Below are 17,667 nucleotides of genomic sequence, written 5' to 3'. Positions count from 1 at the left end.
GTGCTAATGTATGTGACACTGACAATGCCACTGATTATCTCAATATAGGCTAATCTTAATCCAATTTTACATGTTCCTATATGTTCCAGGATGAAACTGAGAAAAAAGAGGAGAAAAAGAAGGAGCCAGAGCCAAACTTTCAGTTACTGGAAAACCCAGCTCGGGTAATGCCAGCTCAGCTCAAAGTTCTTACTATGCCAGAAAGCTCCCGTTACCAACCTTTTAAGCCTGTAAGTACAACCAAATTATTTGAAGGAATGCTAACCTTACTATGTTGATGAGACCTAAACTGAGGCAATAAAAAAACAGAACCTTTCATACGGGTATTCATAAGACATGTAGGACATTCTAGTAGTGCTCCCTTCTTTTCCCGTGACAGTGGGCTGGGGTTGTTCTTGCACACATTTTAAATCATCGCTGCTGTGTAGAACCCTGCGTGAACAGCCACATCGTTCATTCACAGGGATCTGTGACTGAATAAGTGTAATGTCCTGTTCTCCACCATGGAAGACATCTTGTAGTTCTCAATAGACTAAGAGTGCCCCTGAAAAGCGCATTCATAGTCCATTCACTCTTCCTCCAGATTGTAACTGAAAACCTGAATGGAGGTACTGGCAGAAAGCTGGAGGGAGAGTGTGCAGGAGCCTGACACTGCACCCCATGATCCTCTGATCTCAAATACAATACTTTGCAGGCTCCTGAATGGGGAAAAAATAAATGAATGCACATTTGTTTTTTCAGCAAAAATGTTTTCATTTTTTTTTTCCCTTAAGTGCCGGTTCACACAGGGGCGACCTGTCAGGCGACTTGTCGGCCTGACAAATCACGCTCTATTCAGTACAATGGAACCGTTCTAAGTCGCTCCGACTTAGAAAAAGTTTCCTGTAATACTTTGGGGGCAACTTCGGAGCAGCTTGCATTGATTTCTATTAAAGAAGTTGTTTGCAAGCCACACTGAAGTCCCGCTGTGCAGGGCAGCTTCTGAGTCTGACGACTTTGAAGCCACCCCTGTGTGAACCAGCACTAAAAGTAAACTTGGCCTTTAAGCTACCATTGTTATCCAGCACCGTAAAATGCAATGCTTCCTGGTTTTGCTTTTCCAATGGCTACACAAATATCCCCCAAAAATTTATTTCAGAAAAGTTATAAATTGATTTGCATTTTAATGAGTGAAATAAGTATTTCACCCCTTCGCAAAACACGACTTAGTACTTGGTGGCAAAACCCTTGTTGGCAATTAGAGGTCAGATCTTTCTTATAGTTGGCTACAAGGTTTGCACACATCTCAGGGGGGATTTGGTCCCACTCCTCTCTGCGGATTGTCTCCAAGTCAATAAGATTTCAAGGCTGACGTTTGGTCACTCAAACTTTCAGCTCCCTCCACATATTTTCTATGGGACTGGCTAGGCCACTACAGAACCTTATCCTCCCTGGCGGTATGATTGTCAGATTTTTGCGCCTGAAAGCGGTACAATTATTTTACATAGAAACTTGCCGTTTTGTATTATAGGCCTGTAATTCTTAGCAATAACGCACTTAAATCTGTTCAAACAAGAGTCTAATAGATGTCCCGGGTATGATGAAGTTTGAAACACTATCATAAATCATAATATAAAAAATTATAATAAAATGAATTTCCCCACGATTCACTATCGCTCAATTCTGCAAGTGTTTTAATTTACTAATGCTGTTTTCTAGCTGGTCTAAAACCACTTTTGAAGTAAAGGGAAACTTTTTTTGTTGCTATGGACAATCTCAAGCTAACTGGCAGAACAAAATATTTATTCTATAAAATTGCATGCAGGGCATTGGACAAAGCACTAAAGACAAAAGGGATGAAATAATTTTATACATTAATGTAATCTGTAAGATTACAGTGTACTGTATGTATTATGATATTTTTACTTTTTTGAATTTGCCGCCGGGCTCCGTCGCAATGCTCGCATGGAATGGAGCCCAGCACAGAGAGGCATCGGGCGGACAGAGCCCATGGACACAGCGGGGGGACATCACAGGATCCTGGGGACAAAGTAAATATACCGCACCAGGATCCTGCAATGCAATTCCAAGTGTGGCTCGGGGTTACCGCTAATGATGCTGGAATTTAACCCTAAGCCACACTCGGGAAAACCGCCAAAGAGGTTAATGTGCTTCTTCTTGAGCCACTCTTTTGTCGTCCATCGCCCCTTTGATTCGTTAAAGTTGTCCTGTCCCCTTAACCGAAAAACGGCCCCAAAGCGTGTTCATTCCTCCTCCAAACACGATGAGTTGAGTTGATGCCAAAGAGCTTGATTTTGGTCTCCTCTGTTCACAACACTTTCACCCAGTTCTCCTCTGAATCATTCAGATGTTTATTAGCAAACTTCAGATGGGCCTGTGTATGTGCTTTCTTCACCTTGCGGGCATTGCAGGATTTCAGTCCTTCACGGCGTAGTGTTACCAATTGTTTACTTGGGGACTATGGTTCCAGCTGCCTTGAGATCATTGACCAGATTTTCCATGTAGTTCTGGACTGATTCCTCACTGTTCTCCTAATCATTGAAACTCCACAATGTGAAACCTTGCATGGAGGCCCAGACCAAGGGAGATTGACAGTTATTTTCTGTTTCTTCCAGTGAATAATCGCACCAGCTGTTGACACCCTCTCACCAAGCTGCCTGGCGATGGCCTTGTAGCCCATTCCAGCCTTGTGTAGGTCTACAATCTTGTTCCTGACATCCTTGGACAGCTCTTTGGTCTTTGCCATGGTGGAGAGATTGGACTCTGATTGCTTCTGTGGACAGGTGTCTTTTTTATATAGGTAACAAGCTGAGATTAGGAGCACTCCCTTTAAGAGAGTGCTCCTAAACTCAGCGCATTACCTGTATAAAAGACACCTAGGAGCCACAAATTTTGTTGGTTGATAGGAGAGCAATACTTATTTCATTCATTAAAATGCAAATCAATTTATAACTTATTTGAAATGCGTTTTTCTGGATATTTGTGTAGTTATTCTGTCTCTCGCTGTTAAAAGAAACCTACCATTAAAATGATAGACCGATAATTTTTTTTGTCAGTGGGCAAACGTACAAAATCGGCAGGGGATCAAATACTTTTTTCCCTCACTGTATGCATGTTATGGTTTACGAGATACCAGCAGTGCAAATTTAGAGGCCTCTTACCTGTCAGTGAGTGCACTGCAAAGGTGCCTACAGAATCTTCCACTATGGGCCAATTCACATGAATGCTTCAGTGATTTTTATTGTAAAGGACACCCCAACGCACAGCAATGTGCAGTAACGTTTTGCTGTGTACTGTGATGTGCCAGTAAAACTTGATGCAGGAACAATTTTAGGCAGCCCATTCCAATGAATAGACTGACTCAATGCCAATGTACATTACTATGTGGCATAACATGTATTAATAATGCTGCAACAGACTGCCCTGGTGTGAATGGGCCATAAGACTAGATATCTAGTAAAGCCAACGCAAGCTGTGTAAAGCAGTAGTATAACAAATCTGCCAAGCCTACTGTTGCCACTTTTGTTACTTATTGACTTAAAAAAAATAAAAAAAGTGAGAATGTGTTTACTAACCACCAGGCTTGTTTGGTTAAAGAAACTTCCTCTTATTAGGCCCCATGTACACGGGACACTGCTAAGCGTACGTTCAGAGGCAGTTGGGCTTTTTTCAACTGCCCCTGAACTCATTCAATGTTATCCTATGTGACCAGGTACACAGTCTCGTTTATTGCTGTTTTTTAGGCAGTTGCGTTTAACACCGTTTCTTCAAAAGCAAAAAAAGAGTTCCAACGTCAAAGATTTCCACGTTTCAGATGCTAAACGCTGTACCCCATATAGACGCATTTTTGTTTCTAAGCGTTTTTAAAGGTACCCTATATTTTTGACAAAAACAGACAAAAATATGATGGAAAACAATGAAAAAACTTAACAAAAAAAAAAATTTGTTTAAAATGTTTTAATTACCTGATTGATGATTCATAGACTATATATAGCCCTGGATGCAATGCAATACACCACTAGCATTGCTGTATTCAAATTTTAATTGGAATTTGACCAAGATGACCCCACCATTGAGCTTAACCCCCTACTTGATATATTATAAAAGATGAAATTCACGTTTAAATTTGCATAAAATAGACAAAATATATTTCGTTTTTTAAAAAGTAATTAAAAACAAAAATACCATATACAGCTGAAAAAAATCCAATAAATATATTAATATTTAATTATTAAAAATATTTAAAAAATGTGGCAAAAAGTTATATATTGCGCAATCAATGGATGGGTCCAATAGCAACGAACTTTGACTCTGGACCTCGCACGTAATTTTGTGGCCTCACGTATTTATTGATAAGTCTCATGCTCCTTTGTTTAATAGCTTGAATAGGCTGTATTCATAGGTGTGTATGTGGATATGTAGTGGTGAGATTTCTGTAAGTGTATGTGCAGCTGCACTTCCTCTTTTTAATTAGACAACGTTTTCTTTCTTTTATCTGTGGACTGCCAATGTTGGTCTCTGCTCGTTGTGTAGGTTTATTAAAGTGGTTCTTTTTGATATGTTTCATTTATAAGCCAGTTATTCCATCCATTTGTTAGTGGTGATGTAGGTATCTTATGCTTCAACTAATCAGTTACAAATGCTGCACAGGGCTTTAGCTGTATTTTCTCTTTCGTTTACTGACTGACCTAGCTCCATTATTCTTGACCATAGGGTTGTTACGCCACCTTCAGGAGAGGACTAGACAGAACATGTTATACATTTTAAAAAAAAAACAGAGCTTTCTAGTTCTGCCCAGGAGGCGGTCCTGCAGCTTCAGTTTTTTCTGCCTAGTGAAGGAGATGGACCTAGGAACCCTGCGGGACAATCAGTCCTGGGATTTTTTTGCAGAAGTTTTTTGTCTTTTGCACAAGATTTTGGATCCTGTGATCTACTATCAACGACAGGCTGGATACTCTTTATCCTTGTAGTCTCCCCAGCCTGGCCATCGAACGTGTGCTGACCATAGCTACGCGCTGGGTCAGCCACAACATGCCCCCCCCCCGTACTCTTCAGGAGTGGGTCTATGATGGGATGTCCCCAGCTCGTCCGGATGGTAAGTACAGCTCTCCCTGCCTCTGCGGGCTTGAGCAGCTGGGCATTCCCTTATTCCCTGGGAGGTCGATTCGGGGGTCCCTCTCTTCTCTCCCTATCTCCACCCCACCCCTGTGGGGGATGCTGCAGATGGGCTGCAGAGCGGTGTGTGTGCGCCTATAGCCAGGGGTTCCCCCGGGGCTCTCACCTGGATGGGTGGCTTTGTCCCTGGGTCCCTTTGGTCTCCCCGTTGGGTGTCTGGAGGTCTGCACTTGCTGATCGCCATAGCGCTGTTCTGCCACCATTTTAACTGTCTTTCCCCTGTGTATAGTTGTTGTCGGCCATGTTTCATGTGCCTAGGTGGGAAGCATGGTCGGGAACCATTTTCCTGTAGTTAGGCAGCCATTTTCCCATGTCCCTTATACTGGACGCTCGCCGGCCATTTTGTTGTAGCCCAGTGTGGTTTTTATGCTCAGCGCTGGTCCTTGCTGCTCAGAACAGCTCGGTTTTTCACTCAGGACACCTGGGAGCTGACACAGGACACATGCGCTAGTAGCTGAGCGCCGCAGAACTCGGTCGGGGTGGCGAGTCTTGCGGAGGGGGCCCCTCAGTCTGCAGCAGCTAGGAGGGTGGGACTGTTGTCTGCAAGCAATGCAGTTCCTTTGAATGCTTTGTCGGCGGTCCTTGATACGTTCGTTGCCAGGATGGAGGCGGTGCAAAGGTGGTAAAAAGAGACCCCTGCTCTGTCATTTCAGATGACGCTGACCAGGACTGATCGGACAGTGAGGATGATTCCCTGTCCGGGTCTGCACGCGACAAATCGCTAGTTGGAGCACTTATTGCAGCTGTGTGTGGTACCCTGAAGATTCAGGGTACAGCAGATCTTTCTGCTGACATAGCGTTCCCTTTTGAGTCCTGTAACCCAGCCCGTGCACCTCAGGTGTTTCCGTATCTGACTTATTTTGATAAGTTCATATATAAGAAATGGGGAAGACTGCAACCGACCTTTTCGGTCCCAAAAAGTATGGCGGTGCGTTACCCCTTTGAGGAGAGCGCCTTAAAAAAAATGGTCAGCTCCTCCGGTCGTGGACCCCCCAGTATCCAAGTTAAATAAAGTAACCACGATCCCGTTAGAAGGGACTCCTGCGTTTAAGGACCCTACGGACAGGAAGGCCGAGGCAGTGGCTCATTGTTTACGGTTGTGGGGTCAGCAATGCGACCAGTACTGGCCTCGGCACTTGTGTCACAGACACTTACTGAGTGGGCAAAACTTTTGCACCGTGAATTGGGGGAGCAACGGGCGTCTCCGGTCTGCGCGGAATTAGCAGACAAGTTAGTGCAAGGTCTTAAGTACGTTTGTGACGTGGCCCTGGATACGCTCCCTCTGTTATCCAGAGCTTTAGTTTCAGCAGTGGTGCTGAGGCGACTGATTTGGCTAAAATGCTGGTTTGCGGACCAGGCATCTAACAAAAGCCCTGACGGATCTACCCTTCCTTGGTGAGCGGCTCTTTGGAGCCTCGGATGACATCCTTAAGAATGCCACAGGTGGGAAGACAAAGGAGCCATGCCGTAGACAAGGGCCCTCATTTTCCGCTCGTAAGCGGCTTTTTCGTCCACCCGGGGCTTCGGCTAAGCGCCCCCAGCCCGACAGGATGACCTCTGAGGAACAAAAGCGTTCCTGGAACCACAAGCCTAACAAGCCTGTGAGCAAAAGTGCTACCGCATGAAGGTTTGCCCCCGCCAGTCTCTTGGGTGGGGGGTTGCCTTCAGGAGTTTGCAGCCCGGTGGGCCTCTCGGCTGTCCGACCAATGGGTCTGCGAACTGATTTCCTCTGGCTACAAGATAGAGTTCCTCTTTTGGCCACCAAACAGATTCTTCCCCTCCAGCATACCCTTACTCTTGTCCTGCCGGGAGGCCCTCATGGGGGTGGTAAGGGACCTGCTAAGTCGCGGGGTGATAGTGCCTGTTCCGGAGTCGGAAAGGTTCCAGGGGTTCTACGCCAATTTGTAGTCCCCAAAAAGGAAGGGGGGCGTCCAATCTTGGATCTAAAAGCCCTCAATTGCTTTGTAAATGTACAGAGGTTCAGAATGGAATCGGTTCACTCAGTGGTCACTGCACTCCATCAGGGGGGACTCCAGGATGCATATCTGCACATACCCATATGCCTCCAGCATCAGAGGTTTCTGCGAATTCGCAGTTGGAGAAGCCCACTACCAGTTTGTAGCTCTCACCTTTGGCTTGGCATCAGCCCCCCCCCGAGTCTTTACCAAGGTATTGGCTCCAATTTTGGCGTTGTTGCGACAACGCAGGATCGCGATCGTAGGCTACCTAGACTATCTCCTCCTGAGAGCATCTTCCGCCTCAGAATTAGAGGAGGATGTGGCGATCACCATGCAAACCCTGCAGGATTTTGGGTGGCTGTTGAACCTGAAGAAGTCGGTGCTTATACCGACTCAACGCTTGGAGTACATAGGCCTGTTGCTGGACTCCATGGAAGCGAGAGTGTTTCTCCCTTCAGATAAACTGCAGACTCTCAGAACTGCAGTAAAACTATTGATGAAACGCAGGTGGTTGTCGCTATGCTTTTGCATGCGAGTCCTGGGGCTCATGGTAACCTCTTTCGAGGCAGTGCCGTACGCCCAGTTACATACCAAAGTCTTGCAGAAGGAGATCTTGATGAAATGGGACAAATCTCCGTTATCCCTGGATCGGCAGATTCAGGTGAGCCAGTCAGTCCAGGACTTCCTGCTCCCGGTGGCTGAGGTCTCCGGAACTTTGCTCTGGGAAGTCGTTCCTACCTCTACATTGGACAGTGATCACAACGGACGCCAGTCTGACCCGCAGGGGTGGAGTACTGGGAGTATAGTCGACCCAGGGCCTCTGGTCAAGGGAGGAATCCAAGTTGCCGATCAATGTGTTCCAGCGATCAGGCTATGCCTCTCCACATGGTCGATGAGACTTTGAGGGCGTCCGATCAGGATCTAGTCAGACAACGCCACGGTGGTGGCATATGTCAACTATCAAGAAGGAACAAGAAGCTTAGCTGCAGCACGGGAGGTCGCTCATATTCTTCAGTGGGCAGAGCGACTTGTACCAGTCCTATCGGCCATTTACATCCCGGGAGTGGGAAACTGGCAGGCGTGCTACCTAAGTCGCCAGATACTGGACCCAGGAGAGTGGTCGTTGCATCCGGAGGTGTTCAGACTACTGTGCCTGCGATGGTGCACACCAGACGTGGATCTTCTGGCATCCCGTCTCAATCGGAAGGTGCTGAGATTTGTATCCAGGACAAGAGATCCTTGGGCAGATGCGCTGGTGGCTCCGTGGGATCAGTACCGACTGATCTATGCTTTTCCTCCGCTAAAGCTACTTCCACATCTGCTCCGCAGAGTGGAGACTGAGGGGATTCCAGTAATTCTGATTGCCCCAGATTGGCCACGGCACCCCTGGTACACAGACCTAATACGCCTGGTTGCGGACGCTCCCTGTCGACTACCGATGCAATAAGACCTTCTGTTTCAAGGTCCAATTCTCCATCCTGCTTTACCATCGCTGGTTTTAACGGCATGGCTGTTGAGAACCAGGTGCTGAGGAACCGGGGCCTATCAGACTCGTGATCTCAACTATGTTGTGAGGAGAAAGGGTGGCGTCTGCGCACCTATTCCATTTCCAGGATCCTGCTTTTTCTACATCGAGGAGTAGACCAGAAATTAGCCTTGAGCACCATTAAGGGACAAATATCAGCCTTGGCTGTCTTTTTTTTTTTTTTTTTCCAGCAACCCCTGGCGTCTCACTCTCTAGTGAGCACTTTTGTTTCCCTGGGTCAGACATGTAGTTCCTCCAGTGCGTCCACATTTACCTCCGTGGGATCTGAACCTGTTATCAGCAGTTCAGAAACCGCCGAAACATCAGAGAGATTCCTTTGTTGACTCTCTCTCAGAAAGTGGTCTTTCTAGTGGCCATTACATCGGCCAGGAGGGTCTCAGAACTGGCGGCCTTGTCTTGCAAGCCGTCTTATCTGGTTATCCATAAGGATAACCCATCCATGGTTTTGCGTCCCCATCCTTCTTTTCTGCCTAAGGTGGTTTCAGTGTTCCACATCAATGAAGACATTGCGTTACCATCTCTGTGTCCTAAACCGACACATCCTAAGGAGGTTGTCCTTCATTCCCTGGACATGGTCCGGGCTCTAAGGGTGTATTTGTCTGCCATGGCTCCCTTTCGGAAGTCGGACTCTGTTCTTTTCAGTAGCTGGTCCAAAAAAAGGTATGGCGGTCTCATCGGCCACCATTTCTAGTTGGATCAGACAGATTGTGGTACAGGCCCATGCCTTGAAGGGTCAGGTGCCCCCCTTTACTGTCACGGCCCATTCCACCAGGGCAATTGGAACCTCTTGGGCTTTCTTGACTTGGTCGTCCTTTCACACTTGTACCAAATTCTACAAAGGGGATGTTAGGGCATCGGCTGATGCCTGTTTTGGCCGCAAAGTTGTGCAGGCGGCCGTGTAATGTTGCAATTGCACTTTTTTTTTTTTAATTTTTTTTAATTTTTTTTTTTTTTTTTTTCATTTTCATTGATTTTTCAGCTCTTGGTTTATTTTATCAACTTGTAACATTAAGACATCGTTATGCCTGTTGCCTTTTTTTTTTTTTTTAAACAGTCATGAATAACCTGTGGCGTGTTTTGTGGTTAATCACATTTTATATCTGTATCTGCCTATCGCATTAGTGTGCAAGTAAGTAGTCTTGTAAAATTCGCTTTTGTGAACGTCTTTTCTCTTTTAACAGCTCTCAAATGGTGGCATAATAATCCTTAGAGACACTAGTGAGGAGGAAGAACAGCTAGTGGAACCTGTTGCTGCTCACGGTCCCAAAATCGAAGAGGAAGAGCAGGAACCAGAGCCTCCAGAGCCATTTGAATACATTGATGACTAAAAGTAAGTGATGGCTATAACTCTACTACATATTACTAATGCAAGTGCAAATATTATATAGTGACTAGGTTCTTTAGTAAAGCTGAAATTTAACCTGGATATATTTTGCCTTTCTTGGTCCCCTTCCCACAACAACTTGCCAAATAAATTCTTAAATGTAAACCTTTCTCATTACATACCTCGTTTTAGACCCAGTGATGCCATCATGGTTGGTGAGAGGGTTCAGCAGGGTGCTGTACATGGCTTCCTAAAAACCTCACTGCACTCTGACTCAGTACTCCTGCAGTCATGATGCCAACAGTGGGTTTGCTTTTGGAAGGAGTTAGGCAAATCTCAAAAGGCCTTTAATGGGCAGATGTCAGTCTTGAGGAGTGGAAGTTCCTGGGTAGTTCTTGCATTCGGTAACACCCACATTTGTTGCTGAGCCTCCATGACTAAAATGACTAAAATCCAATGAAGGAAAGGGGCAGGCCAGGGGCTGGCTGGGAATGAAGGGGCTAGCTGATGCTGGGCAGCCTCCATTTAGGAAATAAGGTGGGCTTTGTTTTGCTGCAGCTTCAAGTGCAGTGTGGGATGTATTACATTTTTTTGCTACTCTCCTTAGGTGACCTCCTCTCCCTCTTATTTCTTCTCTCTCTATCTTTCTCTCTGAGGTAATATTCCACTTGGATAATTCTTCTATTAAGGTTCCCACTTCACCATAGCCTGTGGGGCTTTCAATGCAGCTCCTGGATTGGTTGGCTCCTTGGCAAAGCCTTGGGGCACCATGCCTGGAACTGATCAGATGGAAGATAAGTCTCTGCCTTATAATGTTGCTTTCATACACTGAATCCTACAGTTAGTGTCTCCTTTTGCAACATGTAAGTGCAATGAGTGGAGTTAGCCACAGGGTGCTTTACAGATCCATGGTTGAGATCTGACTGCAGCACAAAGCCTAAAGACACCTGTAGAAATGGAGGGCAAAGCCAAGAGGGGCTCCCTATTGCTCCAGCTTACTGAATCATCTTTGGTATGTACAGGATGGAAGCCCAGAGTGCCCTCAATTTCTAGTCCTACCCACTGCCCCAATTCTTTAGTGTATGTGTGGTAGCAATTAACCCACCCTTCCTGTGGTTGCAGCAAGGTTTTTTTGATCAAATTTTACAGTCTCTGAATCAAAGTCACACTCTAGTCTTAGGCTTTGTTTCCACTAGTGCAACACCACAGCTGTGCGACTTTGAGTGCAGCTTTGATCCAACTTTACACTCTGGATCAAAGTCACATCAAAAGTTGCATGAAAGTAGTGCAGGAACCTTTTCAAAGTCACTGATTTTCAAAGGCGCATAGATGGGATCATTTGCTTTTGAAATCAATCGGCTGTGACTTGTCATGTGACTTTATGTCCAAAGTCGCATTACAAGTTGCACTAGTAGAAATGGAGCCTTGAACTCATTGCTCACATGTAGCTTCCTCAGCTGTGCCTGTGCCACACCATGCACACAATGCACATCACAGTGCCATGCAGAAACAACCAAGTGGTTCTGCACTGTAGAAAATCTGCAGCATGTTGCATTGTAATCTATCTTACAGAACATACTTCCAAAGTCTGCCCCCCCCCCCTCTCTCAGGAGAAACTGATAGCCAAAACACGGCTATGAAGACAGGAGGCGATCTGAGAAGGAGGGATCGGGGTGGGGCTGGGCAGGTCTAGACATGTCTGTCTAAAAAGGAGGGGAGGGACGGGGGCAGGACTGGGCAAGACAGGGGAGGTTCGAATTAACAGTAGGCATGCCTGTGTAGAAGAGAAGGACAACGTTTTCAGGAAGTGAGGCAGCATGCAGAAATAAGGAAGTAAGGTTGTCCCCGAAGAACAGGAAGAAGCTGATTATCTGGCTTTGATTAGACTTTCTAAGCTTGTCAATCGACTATATAGAAAATTAATAATGTCTAAGATAAAGATATTGTACATATAATTATTAGAAACATTTTCATTTTTGACTGGACTTCCACTTTTTTAAGGGGATTTGGAGGAGGAAAATTAGGGTTATCCAGGGTTTAATTAAGAATTTTATTTAGGAAAAGTTCTGTCATCTGCATGTAACAGATGCAACTAATTACAATGTAGTGTAATAGTTAATTGTATCCATTCATGACCATTATGACCTATGACCATATGGCTGTACAGTGCTGGGACCTTTGCCTGTCAAACTGGCAGAGGGAATGCATGCAGTTGGGAAGCATTGGAAGAAATGCTAGATATACCCTGGAGGCTAATGTATAGCTCGGCAGAGAATTCCTAGAACTTTTGACCAAGTAGTACTGGGCAACCTTTGTCTCCTCTAGAGACTAACCCAAGGTGCACATCTATGCGGCTGCTGTTGATGCATTTTTTCGGCGTGTTTTTAAACCCGCGTTTTTGCATGCAGTTTTCATGCGTTTTGCTCTACTTCTTTATTTTCTCTCTTAAAAACTGAATAGCAGATTAAGGAGCAGGGTGGGAAGCCGGCCGCCTCGTCCTTAACCACTTCAGCCCCGGAAAATTTTAGCCCCTTCCTGACTAGAGCATTTTTTGCAATTCGGCACTGTCACTTTAACTGACAAACCTCTGCAGGTTTTATTTTTTGCTCTATAAACAAAAAAAGCGTAAATTTTTGAAAAAAAAAGCATTTTTTTTTTACTTTTTGCTATAATAAATATCCCCCAAAAAATATAAAAAAAACTAATTTCTTTCTCAGTTTAGGCCGATATGTATTCTTCCACATATTTTTTACTGATTACTGTGTAAATGTCACTGACAGGGAAGTGGTTAAACACTAGGGGGCGATCAAGGGGTTAAATGTGTTCCCTCAGCATGTTCTAACTGTGGGGGGGGGGGGGTGGGCTCACTAGGACAAGACAGATCACTGCTCCTGATGATGGGGAGAAGTAGATCACTGTCCTGTCACTAGGCAGAACAGGGAAATGGCTTGTTCTGCCTCTCCTTGTCGTGGGTCACCGGCTGACATTGAGTCCACGGGCACGCGCCCGCTAGCCTGGGATTACAAAGGGACATACGGTATGCCCTTTTGCGCACCCGTGCCATTCTGCCGATTGTACATCGGCATGCGGCGGTCGGAATCGGTTAACAACCAATGAGCTATTACACACGCAACACAATCTGCTGTGGAAAAAGGTCCCTGACCCTTTCCGAAAATGCACCGGCTGAAAAACACATAGATGTGAATGTGTACCATAGGAAACCATGTTAAATGGACTGTAGTGCATTTCTGCAAAATGCACTAAAAATGCATAGGTGTGAATTTAGGGTTAAGCTTACTTGCCAGTGTTGGCCAGGCACTGCGGTGTCCTACAGCTATGCTGTTTTCTTCTTCTTTTTTTTTTTTTGGGCCTGGCATGTTCATTTCTGTAGTGCAACGTGTCTACAATTAATCTGCGATCAATGCTAAGCTTAGCTTTCTGGGATTTTTCTTCTCTTTCTAGGAATTTTCTTTTTTTTGTGCTCATGTGCAATTATTTTTTTCTATTTATATTTCTCACACAATTCTGCCATCATAGAATAGAAAATCCCCCATAAAAAATCAACCTTTGGTGTGGCCCACTAATGATACGAAGTTTTAACGAAGAGTTTTAGAAAAGATTTTCTTAAGAAAATTCTTTCTGAATTCGACCCATGTATTTTATATATTACCGTATTTATCGGCGTATAACTCACGCCGGCATGTAACGCGCACCCCAAGTTTAGGAGTGAAGTTTAAGGAAAAAAACTTACATTTAAATGCCCATCAATGCAGCCTTATCGGTGTCCATCTGAAGCCTTGTCAGTGTCATTTGCAGCCTTGTCATGCAGCCTGTCCATCATTGCACCCTTGTCAGTGTCATATGCAGATTTGTCATGCAGCCTTGTCCATCGTTGCAGCCTTGTCGGCCGGCTTTCGGCCCTTCTCGTCGGCCGGCTTTCGGCCCTTCTCGTCGGCCGGCTCTCGGCCCTTCTCGTCGGCCGGCTTTCGGCCCTTCTCGTCGGCCGGCTTTCGGCCCTTCTCGTCGGCCGGCTTTCGGCCCTTCTCGTCGGCCGGCTCTCGGCCCTTCTCGTCGGCCGGCTCTCGGCCCTTCTCGTCGGCCGGCTCTCGGCCCTTCTCGTCGGCCGGCTCTCGGCCCTTCTCGTCGGCCGGCTTTCGGCCCTTCTCGTCGGCCGGCTTTCGGCCCTTCTCGTCGGCCGGCTTTCGGCCCTTCTCGTCGGCCGGCTTTCGGCCCTTCTCGTCGGCCGGCTTTCGGCCCTTCTCGTCGGCCGGCTCTCGGCCCTTCTCGTCGGCCGGCTCTCGGCCCTTCTCGTCGGCCGGCTCTCGGCCCTTCTCGTCGGCCGGCTCTCGGCCCTTCTCGTCGGCCGGCTCTCGGCCCTTCTCGTCGGCCGGCTCTCGGCCCTTCTCGTCGGCCGGCTCTCGGCCCTTCTCGTCGGCCGGCTCTCGGCCCTTCTCGTCGGCCGGCTCTCGGCCCTTCTCGTCGGCCGGCTCTCGGCCCTTCTCGTCGGCCGGCTCTCGGCCCTTCTCGTCGGCCGGCTCTCGGCCCTTCTCGTCGGCCGGCTCTCGGCCCTTCTCGTCGGCCTTCGTCTGCTCTCGGCCCTTCTCGTCGGCTTTCGTCTGCTCTCGGCCCTTCTCGTCGGCTTTCGTCTGCTCTCGGCCCTTCTCGTCGGCTTTCGTCTGCTCTCGGCCCTTCTCGTCGGCTTTCGTCTGCTCTCGGCCCTTCTCGTCGGCTTTCGTCTGCTCTCGGCCCTTCTTGGCGGTTTTCAGCCACCGAGAAGGGCCAAAATCCACTGAGAAGGGCCGAAGGCGGCTGAAAGCCGCCCAGAGGCTCCAAAATCGTGGAGGATCGGCGAATAACACGCACCCACGGTTTTCCCCTGATTTTAAGGGGAAAAAAGTATGTGTTAATACGCCAATAAATAAGGTATGTATTTATGTATTATACCCATGTAATTCGACCCATGGCCTTAGACTAGTTCAATTTTCTTGCACAATTTTCCTTCCTATATTTGCCTTAAACTATGTAGTCCAGGGGGCCTGCATAATTGGATACTATTGAAAGTTGTTTAGTTTTGACCTCATATTATATTGTTTTTGGTGCAAGTCTAATAAAGGAGATTTGAACAAGAGAACAATGTATGGCCAGCTTTAGTTACTAAAGCCTCCAGCTGTTTGTAACCATTGTTAGTTAAGCCATTGCTGGGACAAAAAGCACAACATTTATTTTTGGTGGTGATTTAATAAAATGATTGATCATTTTAAATTTACAGTCTGTCGCATCTAATTGATTTGTGTTATATCCTCATACTGTGGTGTAGTTTTAGGTAATAAAACAGCATTGGCTCTTGTATATATCGCATCTAGAGCCTACAATTGGCAAACACATGGAACCAGTGTTAGTTGTGGCACATAGCAATGTGTGTGTTTCAAACCTTTTGCTACCATAACTAGCATTGCTTCCAAGGATTGAACTAATCGTCTTCTGGGCAGGTTTGGGAATCTTGACCGATTTCAGACGTTTGTTCTTATGAGCTACCTTTAACATTAAATCCAAGAAAACCCATTTATTTGCTATTTAAAATAGGAATGTGTGAATGAAAAGCTCTTCTAAAGTATGAGTCAAGAGTTGAAGCAAAAATGCAATGTTTTATTTCATGTATGCACTATAAGCAATTTATATGCACATGCTATATTTACCATTGTAATATTTCACTGAAGTTACTGTGATGATATATAATTTTTTATTATTATTTTTTTGTAGGCTTCTTGTGGATTAATGTATGGTGATAGAATAAGTGCCACTACCAGGAACACCTTCAGGGCTGCATGTTGACTGTGTCATGCTTTTCTGTTCTACTCCTAATGTAGAGGAGCCATGGATCCAATGTTACTGTCTGGAGTGTTCGGTTTTCAAATAAAATTCAGAAAACTCTGCTGTTTTGATTGTTTTCATTTTCAGAACATATATACAGATATGAGCTGTTTTATAAGGTAATCCGTTTTATGTAAAGGTGAAATGGAATCCTGCCGGTAACAAGGGGTTGAGCTAAGGACAAGTTAATGTAATTGATGACAAAATGTGCTGTTATATAATGACAAAAAGAACGATGGGGGGATGGCATAACCAGTGTACATTACACAAATCCTTTTATGGCATTAAAATGTGGTACGAATAGCTGCAAATCACTTAGTCAACTACTCTGCTCTTGAAGCTTTTCCTCAAGCCCAGATCTGATTGGAAGATATACTGTATAACAGGTGTTAAGTGTTGGAGATTTGGAGAAGTGGTGATAGTTTTGTAGATACAGTGTTGGCAAAATAGATTTCCACATATGGAAATGGGGTGAGGTCAGAAAAGCCTACAGTTGATTTGACATGAAGGGAGAAAGTATAGCCAATGCTCTTTTGGTCTTAATTCACCTGTGTGCCAGATGAGTGCACTTAGTTTTGCACTGCTGTGACCTAGGTTCAGCCTGTAGTGGGCTAAAGTCTGCTGTCAGCTGACATCACAGAGCTGATCCAGGCTGTACAGGGATCCCAACAATGTCAGGATTTGCCCAGATGCTTGACCAGCAGTTTGATCAGCCTCTCAACATCCTGTTGAGTCTTCTTTAAAGTGGACTTTGCACTATGAGCAAGGTATGCATATAAGCCACTTATTGGCACCATTTAAAAAACAAAAGTTGTCAGGGCTTTTAAACAGTCCCAGCTGCTATAGTAACCAAGACTGTGTGTACGTTTTGTGAAGCAGGTGACAGGCTTTTCAAGTGGAAGTGATTCTGGTGGCTTTCACTTCTAAAACCTGCCAAAGGTACCATTTTGACAGGTTTTCTTTACTGAGCCATCATTACAATATGCTTCCATATAGGGAGCTGTTGCCTCCCCCGTTCTACCTATGTAATAGCAAAAAAAAAATTAAAAACAGAAAAAGGTTTACAGTCTCCTGCCCCTACAGACACGCACATAAGAACAATAAACCAAGCTTTGGGTGCACATATGTACAAAAGCAACAATTGTACTATATGCGTTTTATATTGACTCGATCATCGGAGTAAGAGAAATAATTCTAGAGCCATCGTTCATGGTTAATTCCAAATTGGTAACCTGTGAAGGCTTTTAAAGCAAGCCTATGGACAACCAAAGTTTGTTGCCTTTTCACTGTTATCTGCAATTTTAAAGGCGTTGTAAAACCTTGTGTTTTTTCACCTTAATGCACCCCCCCCCCCCCCCCCCCATCTCCTTGACGGGGACGTGCTGTCCCTCTCTCCACGGGGTCCCTGCTCTTGATTTGGCTAGCTTGATAACAGTGCAGCCATTGGTTCCCTCTGCCTTTGTGTCTGTGGGCGCAAATGCTGGTTTCGGGAGAGCGCCCGCAAGGTAACCCCCTCAGGAGAGCGTGTCTTCTAGGGGGTTATCTGATGCGGGGTGGAGCTGCGAGAGCCACCGGCGGACTCCAGAAGAGGATGTTCGGGGCCACTCTGTGCAAAACAAGCTGCACAGTGGAGGCAAGTATGATATTTGTTATTTAAAAAAAAAAAAAAAAAAAGATCCTTTACAATCACTTTAAGGCTGACATGTTTGGTGTCTACTCATAACATAATTTATTATTTACCCAAAAAAATCAGTAGTTTGTGTTTGTGTGCATTAAAATTTCAATTACCACAA

The 17,667-nt window shown here is 45.6% G+C and overlaps 1 protein-coding gene across 1 annotated transcript in view; it reads left to right on the top strand.

The window, feature by feature from the left end:
- Positions 1 to 15,934, top strand: part of PSMD1 (proteasome 26S subunit, non-ATPase 1) — a 122,924-nt gene extending 106,990 nt beyond the window's left edge. Inside the window, exons 23-25 of the mRNA XM_077487680.1 lie at positions 90 to 230; positions 9,861 to 10,009; positions 15,764 to 15,934. Of these exons, the coding sequence (XP_077343806.1) occupies positions 90 to 230; positions 9,861 to 10,007 (288 nt within the window). The 3' untranslated portion in view covers positions 10,008 to 10,009; positions 15,764 to 15,934. The remainder of the gene's footprint in view (positions 1 to 89; positions 231 to 9,860; positions 10,010 to 15,763) is intronic.
- Positions 15,935 to 17,667: the final 1,733 nt, after the last annotated feature.

This window comes from Lithobates pipiens, unplaced genomic scaffold, assembly GCF_037356315.1.
Source record: "Lithobates pipiens isolate NorthernLeopardFrog02 unplaced genomic scaffold, aLitPip1_a1.2 Scaffold_18, whole genome shotgun sequence".
NCBI classification, from domain to species: Eukaryota; Metazoa; Chordata; class Amphibia; order Anura; family Ranidae; genus Lithobates; species Lithobates pipiens.
The sequence above is the reverse complement of the archived record's forward strand: the minus strand, read 5'-3'. Positions and strand labels throughout refer to the sequence as shown.